This window comes from Vidua chalybeata, chromosome 9 (genome assembly GCF_026979565.1).
Source record: "Vidua chalybeata isolate OUT-0048 chromosome 9, bVidCha1 merged haplotype, whole genome shotgun sequence".
NCBI classification, from domain to species: domain Eukaryota; kingdom Metazoa; phylum Chordata; class Aves; order Passeriformes; family Viduidae; genus Vidua; species Vidua chalybeata.
Window position 1 is genome coordinate 6,996,814 of NC_071538.1, and position 20,064 is coordinate 7,016,877.

At 44.6% G+C, this 20,064-nt stretch overlaps 2 protein-coding genes across 12 annotated transcripts in view; one reads left to right on the top strand and one right to left on the bottom strand.

Annotated features, from left to right (window-relative positions):
• The window catches only part of DOCK7 (dedicator of cytokinesis 7), a 95,272-nt gene that overhangs the window by 26,970 nt on the left and 48,238 nt on the right, over positions 1 to 20,064 (top strand). For all 11 annotated transcript variants that reach the window (XM_053950401.1, XM_053950402.1, XM_053950403.1 and 8 more), the window contains exons 8-14: positions 1,475 to 1,541; positions 2,742 to 2,891; positions 3,646 to 3,726; positions 4,766 to 4,931; positions 5,578 to 5,720; positions 7,207 to 7,300; positions 9,053 to 9,215. In XM_053950401.1, the coding sequence (XP_053806376.1) occupies positions 1,475 to 1,541; positions 2,742 to 2,891; positions 3,646 to 3,726; positions 4,766 to 4,931; positions 5,578 to 5,720; positions 7,207 to 7,300; positions 9,053 to 9,215 (864 nt within the window). The remainder of the gene's footprint in view (positions 1 to 1,474; positions 1,542 to 2,741; positions 2,892 to 3,645; positions 3,727 to 4,765; positions 4,932 to 5,577; positions 5,721 to 7,206; positions 7,301 to 9,052; positions 9,216 to 20,064) is intronic.
• On the bottom strand, positions 9,939 to 19,737 carry ANGPTL3 (angiopoietin like 3). Its single transcript, XM_053950409.1, has 7 exons — positions 19,198 to 19,737; positions 18,000 to 18,110; positions 17,110 to 17,227; positions 16,297 to 16,410; positions 15,046 to 15,141; positions 13,219 to 13,491; positions 9,939 to 11,434 (listed from the first exon to the last, which is right to left on the bottom strand). The coding sequence occupies exons 1-7, from the start codon at positions 19,693 to 19,695 to the stop codon at positions 11,253 to 11,255; spliced, it is 1,392 nt and encodes a 463-aa protein (XP_053806384.1). The 5' UTR covers positions 19,696 to 19,737; the 3' UTR covers positions 9,939 to 11,252.

Here is a 20,064-nt window from a genome sequence, read left to right on the forward strand (position 1 = left end):
GAAGACTTTATACACTTAGTAAGCATTAACTGGAGGAATAGAAACCTGTTAAACAAGTTTAATGAAGTGGAGCTCCTGAATATAGGGTTACCTGCAGCTGGTTCATTGCCTATAACTCTTCTCTAATAACACAAGGTAAAATTTTACTGTTATTCCCTTGGAGAAATAAAGTACAAAACTGATTTTCCACACTGCTGTATTCATCTTCTGTGTCCTCAGTTAGGTCAACCCTTCTTATTAGAGAGCTCCAGTTGCTGCTCATAACTGAGATATATGTGTGGGACATTTCTCCTGCTCGTAGACTACTCCAGGACCTAATATAGCCGTAGAGATGAACTGATTTTGCAGCCTTTTATGAACTGGAACAACATAATATGCAGTAGCAGTGCAGCTTTCCCTCCAAAGGAGGGTGTCTTTAGCATAAATAAGTTAGATGCTGGAAATTAATGTTTTCTGCTCTTTAAGCATCTCTTGCTGACTGCAAATTTATAGCAAACCTGCCTGGCTCCATGTTTGCTCGTGTACCTGGGAATCTCTGAGCCTGTGCTCGGGGATGTAATCCAAGATTGTGCCATCTCAGTGGCACAAAAACAAGGACATTTTTCCCCAGGGAGAAAGCTCAGATGACCTAAGCAGGGTCATTTCCAGGTTAATCTCAGCTTTGTTGCAAAACTGGAGAAAACACCTGTTTGGTGGTGTTGTCCCTGTTGGAAGGAGGAGTTCCAGGCTGAAGCTGAGAGCTCCCTGCAAGGGCTGGGTGTGGAGGGGATCCCAGCGTGGATGGGACGTGGATTTTGTGGGGAGGCTGTGCAGACAAGAATGGCATTTCAGCCCCTGCTCACTGTGGTGCAGGGACAGGTTTTGAATGTTTTTAAATTCCTTTAACTCCCCAGGTGTTCTGACAATAAGTTCAGCTCTGTTTGGTGGGTCGGTGTTCTTGTTGGGAGTGTTGGAATTTGCATAAACACTGGATAACAGTCACTGTGAAGAGCTGGCACCTTTCTAAGGGAGTTTTTGGTATTTTTTGACAACAGTTAACTGTTGAAAATTGCCAAAATAGGTGTCCCTGATGTCCAGAGGCAGGAATGCTGAGAGGAGCAGTTGGCCATTTATCTGGGGCAGCACAGGAAATTGGCTTCTCCAGGGCATCAGGGGAGCTGAGTGCTCCAGTTATCCCAATTAACAATTCCTCCCCCTCTGAGGAGGCTTTTGGGCTGCTTTGCTTGGCTTCCAGTGAGTTAAAATGGCTTTTGGAAGGTCCAGGGAGCACTGGCATGGTCCTGGTGGGAGGGAGCAGGACAGGAGTGGGCTGGAAATTGGGAAAGAAGATCCCTCAGGAGCAGGAGCAGCCCGGGGGTTGGCTCAGCTGCTCACACATCTCAGTCCCCATCACCCAGGGAGGATCTGGGGACAGGGTTGGTTATTCCTTCTGACCAAATGCAAGTCAACTGATTCTGTGTTTCCTTCTTTCAAGATTTGAAATAGAAATTGAGCCCATTTTTGCAAGTTTGGCTTTGTATGATGTTAAAGAAAAGAAGAAGGTAGGTTTTTAATTACTTGAGTGTGACATTTCCACTGAAATTTAAACACAAGTAATGGAGGAATTAATTCTGGTGGCAAAGCTTTAGGAGGACAGTGACATAGAGGTTGGAAGAATGATGAAGGCATTTCATGAACCATCTTGTGTGTTCTTCTTGGTAAAGCAGCTGAGGTATAACCACTTTCCTAAAAATATTATCTAATATGTCAGTGCCTGAAATCAGAATATATATATATATATATAGATGCAGTCCAATTCTGGCTTTCAAAAGTCTCTTCCCCAGAGAGAACTTAGGTAACTGAAACCTTTTATTTAGATTAGGTTTTTATGACTGTCTTAATCTCTTTTTGGTGATTCAGCATGGCATGGGTCCAAGTAATACTCCAATAATGCACAGAAAATCACACATGCTGCAATTGCTAAAATCAAAATAAAACTGAGGAGTCTTTTCAAGATCTAAGTTGTAGGAAATGCAAAATACATTTATTCACCTATTTATGTTCTGTATTTAATATTTAAAGAGTCTCTTAGTTTTCCTTATTCAAGATATTAGCAGTAGTGGAGAGAAAAATGTTAAAAATATGCATTTTGACATTTATCTCTTTAAGACTTGAATTTAATGCATTGAGATTTAAGTTATGTAGATGAGAGTATGTGGAAAATTATGTGAACTTTGTTTAATATTTAAATCACATTTCATAAGCCAATTTTATCATCTCATTACTCCTTTTTTTTTGGCTCTACCATAGTAAGTTCTTTAGTGACCTCTGGTGTTGGTAGCCTGCTCACATCTTTTTTGGCTCTGAAGCTTTGCAGTCGAGGATTTGGTGTTTCAGGGTAGAAGGCTCAGTGTCTGTCTTTCAAGGGGTGTTATTTTTTCATTTTCTGTTTCTATTTTGATATTTTGGTGTTTCCAGTTCAGCTAACAATGGTAATTCCTAATCCTGTGATGGAGCTGCACACCTTAGAGGAGCTGGAGGAAATTTTATGGATTGTTTGTGGTGTTTCCTCCATTTCCTTTCTCACTGTCCTGCCTTGATTTCTTAATCAAAAAGGCTTTTTTTTTTTTCTTTTCACACATGGTTTGACACGAGGAGTTTTTAACATGTATTTTAAAACAATTTAAAATTGTTCATGAAGAATTTACAAAAAAAAAAAAGAATTACAACTAATGCTTGAAACTACCCAATTTCTTCCTTAGATTTCAGAGAATTTCTACTTTGATTTAAACTCTGAGCAGATGAAGGGAATGCTTCGGCCTCATGTCCCCCCTGCTGCTATTTCCACCCTGGCCAGATCTGCCATCTTTTCTATCACCTACCCATCCCAAGATGTCTTTCTAGTAATAAAGGTAAGAAATGTCAGGGAAATTGAAATTACTGTGGTCTCTTGGTTTTTATTTAAAGTAAAATAGAAATTCTGTTCTCAAAAGTGTAAACAGGGCTGCTTTATTTTGACTATTCTCACTTAAGTTTCTTTGTAACAACCAGTTCAGTGCACTGGAGAGAGTGTAATAACCAGTTCAGAAACTGGAGAGAGCACAAAGGTTTGCTTGATGATATAAATCAGTTTTCTGGGGCTTGACCTCGGTTTTCATATAAAACAATGTGCTGACTCCTTAAAATGACAGATAAGTCAGTGATTTAAAAATATCTATTGATCTGAATCTCATTTCAAAAAGGATTACACGCCCCTCAGCCATATTTTCAGATGTATTTAAGGGCAGAAATTGCCAAGAGAGTGAGATCCATAACTGAAATAAAATGCAACATTGGTCACTCCTGGGATAAAGTACACAAAGATAAAAGTTATTCTCTGTTCTCCCCTTTGGCTCAGCGAGTGCACAAATGTTGCTCATTCAGGTTGGTGTTTGAGTCGAGATTTTTGGCTGGACTCTGGATAAAAATCATCCTGTGGTCAAAAGGGGAGTTCAAGACAGATTTGCAGTTGACAGGCACTGTGAAGGCTCTGCAGGAAATGCTTCTTACCCAAAGACTCACCAGGCTTCAGCTCTTGTGGAAGAATATTTTCCTTCCTTGTGCTTGTTCAGTTTATTAATCCTTGCTGGATACATGTCCTTATAATGGCTCATTTTCCCTTCTCAGCTGGAAAAAGTTTTACAGCAGGGAGATATTGGGGAGTGTGCAGAGCCTTATATGATTTTTAAAGAATCTGATGCAGCAAAGGTAAGAATTTCTTTGGTGTTTTGATAAAAAATGAAATGTATTTTCTTTTACCTTGGATGGTTGATACTGTTTCTGTCTTTAAAAGGATCCATTTTTAATTAGGAATTTAATCCCATTCTAAAGGCCAAAGAAGAGCCAAAGACCTTTGAGTCTTGATGCCATATTGGGGTGGAATAGTTAAAGGTCAGCAGATTTTGTGGCTGTCAGGGGAGATTTGTGGTCCCCATCAAACTCAGTCAGCTGTGATTCCCTGTCCCAAAGGATCAGCTGGGTCAAGGGAAGGCAGCCTTTGATGGGAATTTGCAGTAAAAACTTCAACTTTTCCACTGCTTTTGCAGCTTTAACCCCATCACTTCTGCCTGGTTCTGAAAGAACCCCCAAAAATGGTTCCTAATTTCATGTGCAGTTGGGTTGGGCCAGGTGCAGATCAGAGGGTAATAATGAGGTCTGGGTGAAGGGCAGAGCAGAGGCTCCAGCCCTTCTTGTGGTCCCAGCCTCTCCATTTCTCAAAAGCTTGGATGATTTGTTCACTTTAATCAACCTCTTAATAAATGATTTCCTCCCTAAAGCTCTAAAAATTGCTCTTTAATATGCAGAGCTATGGAAAAATCCTCTTTTATTCCCTTCTTTCCTTGACAAAATGGGTATGAGACTACTTATTTGAGGAGTCTTGAGTTTCTCACACAACTCCAGATGATGTGAGCACCTCCTGCATAAAATCACATTAGGAAAGGCCCTTTCAGACTTCACAGGGGAAAATTTAGATTTTCTTGAGGGAGCAGTGGGCAGATGAGCTCACTGGGATTTGCCATGTTGTTCAGGAGTGTTAGGAACATAAAAAGACTGTTCTGACTGTCCTCTGGTGGCCTCTTTTGGGAAGCAGAAGTTGCATTTTCCCAGCACTTGGTGCTCCTCCTCTGGAAGGTGCTACCAAAACACACAATCACTGGGAGTTAGAAAAGACACCATCATTCCTCACTGGTTTTGCTGACCCTGTTCTTCTCCTTTTAACCTCTTGGACTGAATATTTTCTTCACAGAACAAGGAAAAGTTGGAAAAACTGAAGGGCCAGGCAGAGCAGTTTTGCCAAAGACTCGGGAAGTACCGGATGCCTTTTGCCTGGACAGCCATTCACCTCATGAACATTGTGAGCAGTGCTGGCAGCTTGGAAAGAGATTCCACAGAAGTTGAAGTTGGCACAGGAGGTACAGGACTTGGCATCTGCAGGAAGCAATGTGGGCAAATCCAGAGGTTTTGATTCATATCCTGCAGCTGCTGTTGCTCCTTTTATCGCTTTCCTCCCCCTACCCTGATGGTCTGGGGTCATGGTTGAACTAAACCAGAAAAGTCCATGAGCATTTCTTACAAATGGATTTATCTTTCAAGGATTTTACTAGCAAACCATCTGTTATATTATTTAAAACCAGGCTTGTGAGACTGAGGGAGCATTACAGGCTGATGAACATTTTCCAAAGGAGTGGATTAATCTTTGTGAGCCACATAGCTCATCCAAAACTGCTCTTCAGCATCCCCAAAACTGCCAACTTCATCATCTTTCAGGGCAAGGGAAATACATAAATCTCAGCATGATAAAGACTTTTATAACAGCAGGAAGGCACTGGGCTGAGGTGGCTGGGAGGGGAGCAGGAGTCAGCTGTGCTCCACGGCCTCCGGAGCGGGATTGCCTGGGCATAACCCCCTCTTCTGTCACCTCATGGCATCATTCCCTCTCCTCCTGTGAGGGAAGGAGTTCTTCCTTCAGCAGGAATCCTGCTTGGGACAAAAGGAGGCTCCTGGAGTGTAGTTTTTCTGCTTTGTTTCCTAACTGCTTCTCACTGTTGTGTTTTGCAGAACGTAAGGGGTCGTGGTCGGAGCGGCGGAACTCCAGCATCGTCGGGAGGCGTTCCCTGGAGAGGACCACGAGTGGGGATGAGGCTTGCAACCTGAGCAGCTTCAGGCCAGCCACCCTGACAGTGACCAACTTCTTCAAACAGGTTTGGCAGGGAAATGTCTCACCTAGGAGTTATTGCTTGGACGGGAGGATTGGATGGCGTGAGGTCGCTGGGTGATTAACTGGGGATGTGATTGATTTGTGCTCCCCAGTCCCAGGGAGTCTTTGAACAACATTCAGTGGGTTTGTTATGTTATTTATCAATTATCATGGAGTAACAGACTGGTTTGGGTTGGAAGGGAGCTTAAAACCCACCCAGTGCCACCCCTGCCATGGCAGGGACACCTCCCACTGTCCCAGGCTGCTCCAGCCTGGCCTTGGGCACTGCCAGGATCCAGGGGCAGCCACAGCTGCTCTGGGCACCCTGTGCCAGGGCCTGCCCACCCTCCCTGGGAGGGATTTCTCCCTAATATCTAATCTAAACCTCCTCTAAGTTATACATTACATAATATTATATAATATATTAATTCTGGTAGTAGTGAATCCAATTCCTCAGAGTGATTTAAGGTTGACATCAGTTCCCTGGACACAGCCAGGGATCCCTGAGGAAAAAAAAAAAGCATTCTTCTTCTGGTGCTGCTTTGCTGAGTGGCAGCTCCTCTTAGCCAGAGCTTGGGATTTTCCTCAGCACTGGAAAATATGATTAAAGGGAACAGATTTTTTAGTTAAGCTTAACAAAAAGTAATGAACCGAGAAATTTCTGAGATTTGCTTAATGGCACATCTAGCTAAGGAAGAACTGGTCACTAAGTTAGTAATGATTTACAAAAGCATATGTTTATTTACTTTGTTGAGGTTATTTTTACATGGAAGCAGCTCATTTTATTTAATTTGTCCTTTAAAAACTGCCAAACATTAATTAAAGATTTTAAATTTCAGATTCTGTATTATCTACCTTTTCTCTTGTTAAGTAGTTGAACACTACCCAGTGTTTTTCTCCTTCCATTCGCTTTTTTTTTTTCTTTTTTATGTTGTGACTTCTTATCTTTAAAATCAGATATCTTTTGCTTTTGGGTGGCAGAGTCCCATTTTCTGTAATATTTCCAAAATTAGCAAAACTCTGAGCTAGTAGAATGGGCACAAGAGAGACTGACAACAGACTGTTTACACTTCCTACTTTTCCTGAAAAATAAGGCTGTTCTGGGCTCACCCCAAAGGAAAGGCAGATGAGAGGGAATGAAGATCACCTCCTGAATGACAGATACTTTTTCAAACTATTCCACTTGCTAAAAAATGGGTATTTTTGGGAAATCTCTTAGCAGCCATTTCCAGTTTGGAAAAAGATAATATTGATGGGGAGAGAAAAGGCTTTCAATTAAAAGTTCCTGCAGCTGTCAAGGTGATTAATAAGGGGTGACGGAAGGGGAAAGGATGGAGAAATGAAGTGTAATTTAACACATTAACGGTAACACCTTGTTCTGGGAAGGGACAGTTGGATGTCAGAGGGAAGAGCCTGTGGGCTGAGAGGGTTTGTTCACTCTGGCAGCCCTGGAGGGGTGTTTGGGTAACCAAATCTTGCACCCTGAGCAGGAGGGGGATCGCCTGAGCGATGAGGACCTGTACAAGTTCCTGGCTGACATGAGACGTCCCTCGTCGGTGCTGCGCAGGCTCAGACCCATCACAGGTACCCAGCTGTCATTATCTCTGCTTTTTAATGAAGGCATGGCACCACTGTTGGGCTGAGAAGCATTTATTGCTCAGATAAACATCAGTCTCAGAGGCTGTGAGATATTAAAGGAGCAAGCAGTCAGCTGTAGCTCAAAGTGGTCACAAGTTCTTTGTCACAAGGCAATAAATAACTTTCTAACCCGATGGACAGTTGCCACAGGGTGTATTTTGCTTCTCTAACCTGTCACCTTTACTCACTTCTGCTGCACAGGGGATACTTTTACCCAATGGGCTATTATCACACATACACACATATGCTTCTATTATAACTTCTAAACTCTCAGCTTACTCCATACAAGCACACCCTTACATTATAAACCCTTCACCATCTTATCAATATACTTTCTTACTTAAGGCATATTCTTACTTCCAACTATAGAAACATAAGTCAGTCCATGAATTTTCCATTTAATGTCTGTGTACTGTACCTTCACATCAATTCAAGCTTCTTCCAAGGCTGCAAGGACACAGTCTCAAGCTGTGTCAGGGGAAATTCAGGTTGGATATCAGGAAAAAGTTTTTTCCAGAAAGGTGATAAAGTTCTGGAATGGCTGCCCGGGGAGGTGGTGCAGTCACCATCCCTGGGTGTGTTTAAACAGCCTGGATGTGGCACTGGGTGCCAGGGTTTAGCTGGGGTGCTGGGGCTGGGCTGGACTCCATGATCTTGAAGGTCTCTTCCAACCCAGGGATTCTGTGAATTTGTGTAAATCAAACCCTTCAATGTCTGTGGAAGTTTCTGTTTTTCCAGTTCCCACCCAGTCAGCCCTTCTGGGCTCAAAAGTTCAGGTATTTGGTTAGTTCCTTCCCCAGGCACTTCAGAGGACTCCCTGAGCACAATCCCTGGAACAGCAGGAGCACTGAAGGTGTTATGGGGCAGGTTTGTCACTGGCACACTGAGGGTGGTGTCTGTGAGGGGAGGATGCAAACCCCAAACCCAGGAACCTCTGTTTCCCACCCTCTATCCCAAAGGAGATCTCTCTCCTGGCTCCCACTCCTGGTTAATAGGAACAGGCTCCAGCTCTGTTTGAGGAAGGGGAATAGAAACCCTGGCACACCTCAGTGGAGCTGGTCCCTGACCTGTGCTATTCCTGACAGTATTTACTTAACCTGCTCTTAAAGCTCTCCAGGCACAGCAATCCTGCCTCTTCCTTGGATCACCTCCCCAGCTCTCAGCTGGCCTTGCAGCCAGGTTAGGTTTTAAGAAGACTTTGCAAAATTATTTTGCTGCAAATTAATCTTGACTCTGGTCTGCCATGGCCTGGGGCAGTGACCACAACCTTCCAAGCCCTTGAGTGTTGTGATCAGTTCCCCCAATTCACCTCTGGTTTGTAGCCTGACCAATCTCAGGGTTTTTCAGCCTTTCCTCTGATGGAATTTTGTTTGTAGCAATAGCTGTGCCTCACAGGAGCATTATCTGGACTGCATTTCCCCAGTTTTCCTGTGGCATCTGTGCCTTGTGAAGATGCATATTTTCTGTTGGTTCTTATTATCTGGTCCCCACTTGCCTTAGATATCAGTTGGATCCACTGATAGCTGTTAAAAACAAATCCACTTCATCTCTAATTTATCATTTGTTGATTCATTAAATTCATATATAGGATGTCAATGAATGAATATATAGGATATTAACCTGAAGAAACAAAGCACAATTATGCTTTTAAAAATTAATTTCTGTATATTAATAAATAAAATCCCTTTCTTTTTGCAGCTCAGTTGAAGATAGACATATCTCCAGCTCCAGAGAACCCCCACTACTGCCTAACCCCAGAGCTGCTGCAGGTCAAGCTTTACCCAGACAGCAGAGTCAGACCTACAAGAGAAATCCTGGAGTTCCCTGCCAGGGATGTCTACGTCCCAAACACCACATACAGGTCAGAGTTTTGAAATCCATTTCACTTTTCAGGGCCTGAGACTGGCAAGTGTAGAAATTCCTCCCTTATCAGCGGGCTTGTTGCAAAATTTGGTTGATGGGCAGAGGTGCTGTGCCAGAGGCATGGGAAGGGTTCAGGCTGACACAGAAGAAAAGGCTCAGCTGGGGAGGGACAAACAGGTTTGCATCAAACTTGGCTGTGAATAAGAACACGGGAGAGGTTTCTCCATTTCTCCATTTGGTTAAATTCTTTCCAGTTTTATGGAGGGTTTTTTTTTTTCTTTGTTAAAGTCACCATTCTCCTACTGGTTTTATTAATTTATGCCACTTCAGTGACTTTTTTTCTTTCTTTAAAGTGAGGGATAGAAATAGAGAAAATATATAATCCCTTTGTTCATATTTCCATTTTGGTTTCCAAGCAATTTCTTTGTTTACAATACTTGACAAAAAATCCTCTGAAGCCCTGAAAAATAGGAAATTTTTCTAAATATCTTGGGAAACAATAATCTTTCTATAACAAAATCCAGGCTTGGACCAGATTTCTTTTCATTATGTACCATTATTAATTTAAAGCTTTTTCACAGTATCTTTGAAGACATTACATGGTTGAGTGGAATTGTCTTCATCAGCTGAGTAATTTCACCAACTTAGCAAATCCTTTATTTATCTTTAGATACAAACCAGATTTTTATAAATCAAAGCTTACAAGAAGGGTTTAGTCGAGTTCCATTTCTTGTATTTTGAAAAGTCTCAGCCATTTACTTATTTGTCTATTTATTTATTGGACAGGTAATTTAACATTACAGTAAACCAGTACAAATAGGCAACACTGCATGATCTCATCTCTGTTACAAACCCTTGAGAAGTAAAAGGATTTTTATTGCAGCATTTCTGTAATTAACACATTCTGTTCACGGGGTTTCACTCTGACAAATGACAACCAAAACCATTTCCTGTGCTGAGATAAAAAATCCACACTGTACAAGGGTTGGGGAAGATAAACAAGTCAATATGACTCAGGGGAACTGCAGGATTGGGGGTTTTGTCACTCGGCACTTCCAGGGCCAGCCCGAGGCTGTCACTCAGTGTTCTGCAGCTGAAGTTCAACACATGAGTGTCCCCAGGAGCTGGACCAGCCCTGTCCCATGGGCTCTGCCTACTGGGTTTGTGGCTTGGCACCCTTGACCCCATTGGAGCAGCTGTTCCCTAAGTGAAAGGTGTTTTGGTTGTGTGCTCACTTGGTTATTTAATTCCTTAGCTGGTTGGACTGAAAGGTCACAAAGGCTTGGCTCTGATTCATTTCAGGTGAGGAGAGCAGATCTCTTCCTCCTTTCAGTGAGTTTGAAGTTTGGCTCTTCACTTCCCGTGAGCAGCCCCAGCTGTGCAGTTGCTCTGTGGGATCTGTGGGATCCAGAGGAGCAGGGCTGCTCTGACCCCCTGTGTGTGCACACACCTGCACAGAGCTCCAGAGAGCATGGATTGGCCTCAGCTACACTCCTGGAAAACTGTCTGCAAATACCCAGAGCCCTAAAACGAGGAATTACCCATCTTTCATTTGCTCCTAAAACATTCCACAACAAAAGCATGAACCAAGCATTCAATTAGTTACTTCAAGAAACAAAATTTTTTTCCCCCTAAATGTTTTCCATAGGGTTTTGCCAGCTCTTTGTTCCCAGAAAACACTTTTTGTTTTCCCTACTACACAACCCAGAAAGGAATGCACAGCCTGAAAACACATTCCCCCAAACAATATTATCCAATATGTGACAGGTTGGCTCCTAGACATTAGAATTTCATCCAGGGGAGGGAAAAACTCCACAAAAAGTTGCAGCACATTGACACTGGGGCTTGAGGGAATGACAATACTCACCAGACACTTTGTAAGACCATCTCAGATGCCTCAGGTTTATGTTTTGGAGAAATTCCATGCAGGGCATGGACTGGGACGTGGCATCTGTTGGTAAACACAGCATTAAGTCCTTTGGTGTGGTGAAGTTCATTGTGTTTGCTCTGAGTTAAAATGCAGCAGGTTGAGCACTCAGTCAAAGCTTTTTAAGTCTGTTGGGTGGATCATTATTTTGGTTGATTTGAGCAGGTAGTATCTTCCTTTCCTAGGCTTCCAGTATAAACCTTTTCCTCTGTCCAGCCTTCCCCTGGACCTTGGCGTGACGTATTTCCCGTTCAGGTTGGTTTCCTCACACTCACTGTGCCACCAGCCTCCTGAGGAGAAATGTGGGAATGTCAGTCTATGGCAGAGTAAACAGCTCCTCTCTGCAACATAAATCTGCTTTAGACCTAAATTCCAGCTAAATTGGCATTTACCCAGGATTCCCAAATCACTGAATTGTTTGGGTTGGGAAAGTCCTCAAAAGTCACTGAGTGCAGCCATTCCCCAGCACTGCCAAGGCCACCACTGACCCATGTCCCCAAATGTCACACCTGCCTGGATTTTAAATCCCTCCAGGGACTGGGGATGGGGACTCCACCACCCTGGGCAGCTGTGCCAGGCTGGACAACCCTTTCCATGAAGAAATTTTCCCTCCAATCAATTTAAATCTCCTCTGGTGTAACTTGAGGCTGTTCCCTCTCCTCCTGTCCCTGTTCCCTGGAGCACAGCCCGACCCCCCTGGCTGTCCCCTCCTGTCAGGAGCTGTGCAGAGCCACAAGGGCCCCCCTGAGCCTCCTTTTCTCCAGGCTGAGCCCCTTTCCTAGTTCCCTCAGCTGCTCCAGACCCTTCCCCAGCCCCATTCCCTTCCCTGGCCATGCTCCAGCCCCTCAATGTCCTTGTCCTGAGGGGCCCTTCCCTGGACATGAGATGTCCCTCTTGGCATTCTTTCAGGCATCCACAATTTTCAAGAATGCCTAGGATGATGTACAAAGGGTTTGTTGCATGAAGCAGGTGGCTGGAGGACAATTTTGTATCCTGTGGTTCAGTCATTTAATTGCTTCTTCAGTTGTTTGCTTTCTGCTATAAACTGGCAAACATAAAAGCTTTGTAAATCAGAGATTTACAAAGGGTTTAAGGGTTCTTAATTAAGAACCCTTTAACCAAATTATCTCCAAGGAGAAATGGCTTCAGCCTTGCATCTCTTGCTCTTTTGAGAGTGATTATATTGTGTATATATGGCAAGCACCTAAAATCTGCCTTTGAATGGAAACTCACTCATTATTAACTTTATAGTTTTAGCCTAAAAGGAGATAGAAGTCAGTTTGTCTTTGGATTTTTTGCAACAAGGGATCGAACAACCCAACCTGGGGCTGTCACACCAGACCAGGCATCAGAGGAGGGACAGCCCTTTGCTTCAGAGTTTGGAATCTAATCCTGGGGGTTATTTCAACCTGTGCTGCCCGTTCTGTTCCTGGCGTTGGTCATTTGCACAGGAGGGGAGGATTAGGTGGGATATTGGGAAGAAATTCTTCCCTGTGAAGGTGGTGAGGGGCTAGCAGAGGTTGTTTGGAGAGACTGTGGATTCTCCATCCCTGGAAGTGTCCAAGGCCAGGCTGGACAGGGCTTGGAGCAGCCTGGGATAGTGGAAGGTGTCAGGGTTGAAACAGAATTCCCAGAATGACTGGGTTGGAAGAGACCTTCAAGATCATGGAGTCCAGCCCAGCCCCAGCACCTCAGCTAAACCCTGGCACCCAGTGCCACATCCAGGCTGTTTAAACACACCCAGGGATGGTGACTGCACCACCTCCCCGGGCAGCCATTCCAGAACTTTATCACCTTTCTGGAAAAGCCTTTTCCTGATATCCAACCTGTATTTTCCTTGGCACAGCTTGAGCCTGTGTGCTCTGGCTCTGTCAGTGCTGCCTGGAGACAGAGCCCAAGCCCAGCTGAGCACAGGCACCTTTCAGGAGCTGTGGAGAGTGCTGAGGTCAGCCTGAGTCTCCTTTTCTCCAGGCTGAGCACCCCCAGGATGAGCTTTAAGCTCCCTCCCCAGCCCGGCCATTCCGTGGTGCAGTGAGTGTGGAGCAGAGCAGTTGCTGTGCCCTTGGGGCCGTACCTGGGTGGCTCTGGGGGCAGCCGGAGCCGCTGGCCGCGTTCCCGGCGTGGTCTGCGGTGGAGAAGCGCAGCTCGGCGTGCTCCGGGAGCGCGTTGGGAATGCTCCCGGACATCCTGGACAGCTGCAGGGTGAAGTTGGTGCTGGGGCCCCCTAGGCTGAAGCTGTACTCAATGTGCCTCCTGTTCCCTCTCCAGTCCTGCAGCTCGATCCGCAGCAGGTAATTCCCCTGCTGGGTGATGGAGTAGATCTTCTTCAGGCCCAGCCAGAATTCCTCTGCAAAGTTGGAGGGAAGAGATGGTTTTAGGGATAACCTGCAAGTAGTGTTGTGAAAATACAGTATTTAAAAGGCTTTATTAATTGCTTTAATTAAATCAGTGATTTGAGTCTTGGGGACTGTTGCTCTTTGCAGAGGTCTGCTGCTACATTCTTTTTGTTTACCTCTGCTTAATTGCACACTGATGATCAATAAAAGCAAGAGTTCTAAATGAACTGGAGCTTCCCCCTTTAAGTTTCCCACCTCGTGTGGAACTCTGAGAGGGAGCTGGAGACATTTAAGAGGTGTGTAATTGGAAGTGTGTGACAAATGAAGCGGGTGACATACATAAAACCTAATGGCAATTGTTGCATTTTGGGAGGAAAGAGCTGCAGAACCAAACTGGGGTTTCAACACCCTCCTGTACAAAGGGAATTTTTCTTTTGCTGGAATTTCTGATCATTAGTTTAATTGGTTTCATATATTATATTCATTAAGTAGCTTATTATCAGTGCAGGTAATTGCCACATGTACAGAGTGGGGCCGAATGTGAGTGCCAGGCACACAGCTGGCATTTAAAGCCATAGAGCACAAGATGCTTGAAGAAAATACTCCCTGATTTCCAGGTTAGGAGTTGTAACCTGGTTTATTTTATCCCCTCAGAAGATGCAGCAGAGCACTGAGTAGGACATAGCTGAGAGCAGTGAAATTCTCTGTAAAACCCAGCACTGAAAACATTTTGCTGCATCTTGGTGCAATATTTGGGAATTGTGAGACCAACCAAGGAGCCACTAAAGCATCCAGCAGGATCAGATAAACTTTACAGCTGAAAGTTACCTCAGCTGGGAGCTCCTGTCCCAAAACTGAGGGAAAGGTTGAGATACAGCAGCTCTTTATTATAAAAGATGTGGAAATAAGTCAATATTGCTGCTCACCTTGGTGAGGTTTAGATCTGTTCTATGCTTAGAAAGTCAGTCTCTTTCCCAAACAAGAGGTCACTCATTTCGTACCAGAAAAACAAGGAGAAGATTCTGGATGAGGAGGCTGTTGGGCAGCACTTGGTGCTACAAATTCTTTGGAGTTGATGATTAACATTGGGAACGTGGGTGTTTCCTCACCCTATCCAGCCATGGAGGGGATTGGCCACTCTGGAGAAGCCTGAGGTGTTTGCTCAGGGGAGCACACACAGCCTTGGGCTCTCCTGGGGCTGGAAAAATGGATGGGATTTTAAAGGTAACAGGATTGCAGGAAGGTTCAGACAAAGTAGTGACAGCAACTTTGTGAGGTTTTGCCTCTGTGTGTATTTGAAATGCTTTGAGAGGTGCTTTTATAAGTAGTAAAATCTTGATGAAATGGTGTTTAAAGCATTCTGGCCTTGATTCAGTTTCTAAACACACATTTGAAGGGATGTCTTTGAGAATTTCACGAGTTATGTGTTCTAGCAAGCACTTCCTGCTATTTCCAATAAATCAGTCAGCTGTTTTTTGCAGGTTTAGTCTGCTTTCCTTTCCATAAGAAGATTCAGCTTCTCAAATCAATTGATACCAAGAGACACACAAGAAAGGAATATTTACCGTTGAGGTCACCAAAACCATTTGTGTAGGCATCCCAAGTTTGGTTGAAATCCAATGATCCATCCACTCTCTTCTGGATTACAGTCCAGGATGTGCCTGTGAAAAAGGGAAATAAGTCACAGCTTGGCCTTGGCCTCATTCCCTGTCCCTGAGTGTGCTCTGGGCTGCTCTCATGTTCAGGTGGAATGAGTTAATTGAGGTCTTCATCAAGGGGATTCAAATGAGCCCAACTGGAGAGAGCCCAGGGCCCTTCAAGTGTCCTTGGCCACACCCGGGGTGACTCCTGTGACAGAATTATTCGGTTAGGCTGCCTTGACTGCGTTTCACTTGTTTATGAGGGCTGAGAGACAGAGAAATTGATAAAGAAGAGATAAGAAGAGCCCCAGACATTGGCTCAGAGGGTCAGACTCTGCTGATAGTGGCTGGCTGCTGGCACAGCTCTGGGGCAGGGACGAGGTGCTGGGGCTGTGTCCAGGCTGCAGCTCCAGGGGGGTCTCCCCTGAGCCCAGGTCATGACACCCTCACTTCAGCTGCTCCACCAAATGTAAGCAAAGGAGCTTTTTTGCAGAGGGCAGCCCTGTGAGTTGTGTTTGCACATCCAGACACGTGAGGTGGCCCCACATGTTCCCCAGCTCTCTTGAGGGCACGGGAAGGGGATGTGGGACAGGCACAGAGCAGCTCTGGGGGTGCAGAGAAACCAGGCCATGAGGGAATTGGCCAAGCTGTGGGTGGCAAAAGGAACAAACTTGGGTTCCTTAGGAAGGTGACATGACAGCTGTGTTCCTGGCTGCTGTGCCACCCAAACGTGTGGCAGTCCCATCCCAGGACTCACTTCTCTGGGTGTTTGGCACAGCTCAGTGTAAAGCTGTATTAATGAACAAAATTTTACTTCTGTAAAAGTAAATGGTTTGCTTTTCTTTGGGAAATGCATTCATGGTTGCCCTATAATGGCTTTTGTAATGACCATTTTCATTACCCACAGCTAAAGGATTGGGATTTGGATATCCTTAATTTGTGGCACATGATTGCATGTCCTTTCCTCAGTATAAGCAAGAGGGGAGTAGAGAACGGGAGCAGTGATAAGGAAATTTCAGGATATGGGAAACCTGAGTTCAGAGCAGACAGGCCACTAAGAGAAGTCAAGAGGATCATAAATCACAAGTTTTTCTGTACTTTGGGAAGGGACAAAGTTGTTTGGCTTAGAGGAAGATATTTCTGTGAAAATTAGACTGTTGCTGGCGCAGCTCTTACCAAATTTCATTTCACAGTAGACACTGAAAGCTTCTGAGCCATTGGGCTGAATAGTGTAGACCCCACTGGCCTGCACCCCAGTGTGGTAGAGAGCAGTGCAGTCAGCAGCAGCACCTGGGGAAGCAAACAGCCCGTTAGAAATCCTGCTTGGGGTGTGCTGAGCTGAGAGCTAAAGACAGAAACGGGAATGTTCATACTGGTAATTTTATTTTACAATAAACGTCATGGAATGGACAGACTGCTTTGGGCATAATAGTGCAGCTGCCAAGGTGTGAACAGGTTGGATTGCCTGTGTTTTTTAAGTTAGGCAGGGCTTCAGTCTGGAGGATTTTGGAAAGTTTCTAAGGCCTAAGACTAGACTCTGGCAAATGTCTTTCCTACCCTTTGTAAAGTTCCTAGTAAATACTGTGCTCACTGCTACAATTCATCAGTGCCTTTCAACTTCAAAGAAAGGACTTCTAAATCTTATAATTAGCCAGTGTGAAGTAATGAGTTCTCTATTGAGGCTCCACAAGATAGACATGGGTAAAAGTGTGGTCACAGCATGTTTACAAGAGGGGAATGGATCCTGTTACTGCATTTTTGGACATTGTTCCTGTGTGTCACCCCAGAGACAAGTACAGCTGGAGTGGGGCTAAATAGATAATGACATTTTTTCCAAAGAAGGAAATCCAATTCCTTCCCACAGCCCAGTGTATAGCATAAAAATCTTCTCCTTTTAGTCTTTGGCTCCTACAAACCAATCCAAGGCTGTCCCAGAGGGGGTGGGAAGGCAGCATGTGCTGTAATCACATCTCAGAGATGGGGTCTCACCATCAGCTCTGTATGTCCCAGCCGTGGGCCTGTGCAGAGCAGAGGGGATGGGCTCTGCTTCCTTCTGCTCCTCCAGGAAGGAATTCTCCAGGAGTTCCTGGAGCTCAATGTGGTTTAGCTGGAAGAACCATAATCACACTGTTAACTTCCCAAGGCTCTGGAGTGATGAGGTTCATGGATCAAGACAATGTCATGCAGAGAATAATTTTTCTTGAGAGTGTAACCCTGTGGAATACCCAATTTACCACATAAAAATAACTGCAGCTCCACGCTGGTGGATTTTAGGAGTGGGACTGCCAGCTGTGCTACTGCTCTGGCAGGGTAGGGTTCATGAGAGGGGGAAATGACCTCTTCTCTTGTGGTGCACCTTAAAGGGCAAACAGATTTAACTTATTTCCTCAGGTGACATCACTTAGGCCAATAATACCAACAGCTAAGGAGGACAGAACCTGCAGTTCCTTAGGCTGAAATGCATTTTCCTCTCAGAATAAATGAAACCTGATCATGCTGGTTGTACTGTATTACAGTGATGCATGTTGGACTTCCACTCTGGGAGTGGATTTTGGAAATTAAGAAAGAGGTAGAGAGCAATGAGACTTCCAGACCAATTGGAAGAGCAATAATGGGATACATAATAAGAGAAAAAAACCCCAAATGAGCAGTCAGGAAATGCAGCAGCCTGGTGCTGAGAGACAAGATCTCAAAGCTGTTGTTGGCTGTAGCTCCTGCCTGGCAGCACTGCAGCCTTTCCCCAAAACAGGTACCTCAAAATGATCCCCAGCTTCCTCTGCACCCCAAACTCAACAAGGGGTGCCTGACCCCAAGGGTTGGACCCTCAGCTCCCTCAGTGTCAGGAGAGATGGAAGGACAAGCAGGGGTGGTTCCTGTACCTTGTCCTCCAGCTCCATGATCTGGTTGTGCTGCCTGTCCAGCTGCACGTGCTGGTCCTCCACGATTCTCAGGAGCTGCTTGATGTTGTTGTCCTGCTGCTCCACGAAAGCCTGAGGACAGGGAGAGGAGGATGGAGGAGGCTTAGGAGCAGCAGAAGACCTTCAGCAGTGGTGCTGCCTCTGTAACTCTTGTCCTGGGACCAGTTTTGAGAGGCACAAACCCCTGAACATTGCCTTCCCTTTTCCAGAGAATCCTAGAATATCCCTAGCTGGAAGGGACCCACAAGGATCATCAAAGTCCAGCTCCAGAGGTTTGCCTGCTTTCCCTCTAAATTGAAAATTTTCTTTGCTTCTGAAGTGAGCACCCATTTTTTGGAGACAAACTACTGGCAGCTTTGTAGACTCTTTTTTTAATTGCTCTTTTCCTTCCATTTTCACATCCAGAACAATTATGTTCTGTGGAATTGGCCCTTGATTCAAACTAGATAGATGGCACTCATCAAAAAAGGGAAAAATCCGCCAGCATTTAGGATATCAGTTTGGGATTGGAGAGATCAGGATTCATCTTTTTGCTTTGACACAAACATCCAGCATTTTCCCATACAAATTACTTGGCCATTTTATACTTCTGCAAAGTACAGTTAGTATTTCCTTTTCTATAGAAAACCTTATACCCACCTAACTGCTTGCATGATTTGCATATTGATTTTATTAACACTTGTAAGAGGTTTGGTTCTGGAGGTCCTACAGGTGCAATAAATGCCCCTCTTAAAGGTTTAAGCTCCCTGTTTCTGCACTGAGCAGGTGGTTCCCACTGCATGGATTTGGGATGAGCTGGTGATGTACAAACCCATGGGTTTGGGAATCTCATAATTTTCTCGATTGCAAATCTTTTTTATCATTGTGATGACAAAATTCCTTAAAATCAATTTGCAAATCAATACTGAAAGTAATACAGAGCTTTATAATTTCACCGTTTTTCACTGATTTTGCTGGGGAATTTTACTGCAAAATTAACGCTGTGTCAGAGTAAGGCAGTGATTTTTTAAAGCTTATTACAGTGATTTCTTTCTCAAAATGCAGACTAGTACTCCAGTGAGGAGCAAGGGGAAGCATGAGCTTCTATTGCATAATTACTGATGATGGCATTGCAGTGTATTTTGGCTCATTGTGTCAGGGCTTTTCACAAGTCACTTACTTTGAGTGAAGAAATTTCTTTTGTCTCTTGCACCGAAGGCTGGAAAATGGCCAGTTTGGTGACCTTGTCCTCCAGTCCCCACACTTGCTCCTGCAGCTGGATTTTGTTTTGGATGAGGTCTTCGATCTTTAGGTTCATCTCCTGTGAGAGGTTCTTTATCTCCTCGTTGTTGATTTGCAGCCTGGCCGTGGTTTGTCGGAGCTGTTCTTCTTCCTCCTTGATTTCGCTGGTTTGCAGGGAGAGCTCGTAAAAGGACCTGTCAAAAATGTAGAGTTTCTGAAAGATGTCGTTCATCTGCCCCTTGGTCTTGTGGACAAAGTCTTTGAGGCCATGCCCCAGCTGGAGGAGTCCATTGGCCAAGATTCGGACGTCGTCCAACATTGCAAATCTCGATTTCGTTTCGGGAGATCCGGCGGAACCCACGGAATAAAAATCCTTGTCACCTCCAGTTGGGAGAGCCAGGGGGGCCAGGAATAGTAAAACTGGAATGATCTTCATGTTTCCTGCTCTTGGTTCTCTTTGCTCAGGATGCAGAGACTTTTCCCAGTGACAGCTCGTGCTCTGTGGCCGTTCTGGGTTGCAGAACTTGATCTATTTATACTGCTCTTCATTTTAGGAGAGGCAGAGCAGCGGGTTGATCATTAAGCTGTGTGTGTTTGAACGAGTGTAACCCCTCCTGAATGTAGGTTGATACCTGGGAAGATAAAATTGAGAGACGGGCACGTTGCTGATTAAACTGGGTCTGAACTTTTCCATCTGCCGGGCCTTCTGGTGTAAAATGTTATTGATGACACGGTGTTTTTCACACAACTCTTTTCAATAGGTTAATTTTGGGTCATAATCTCGGTAAGGGCTCAAATTGCTCCT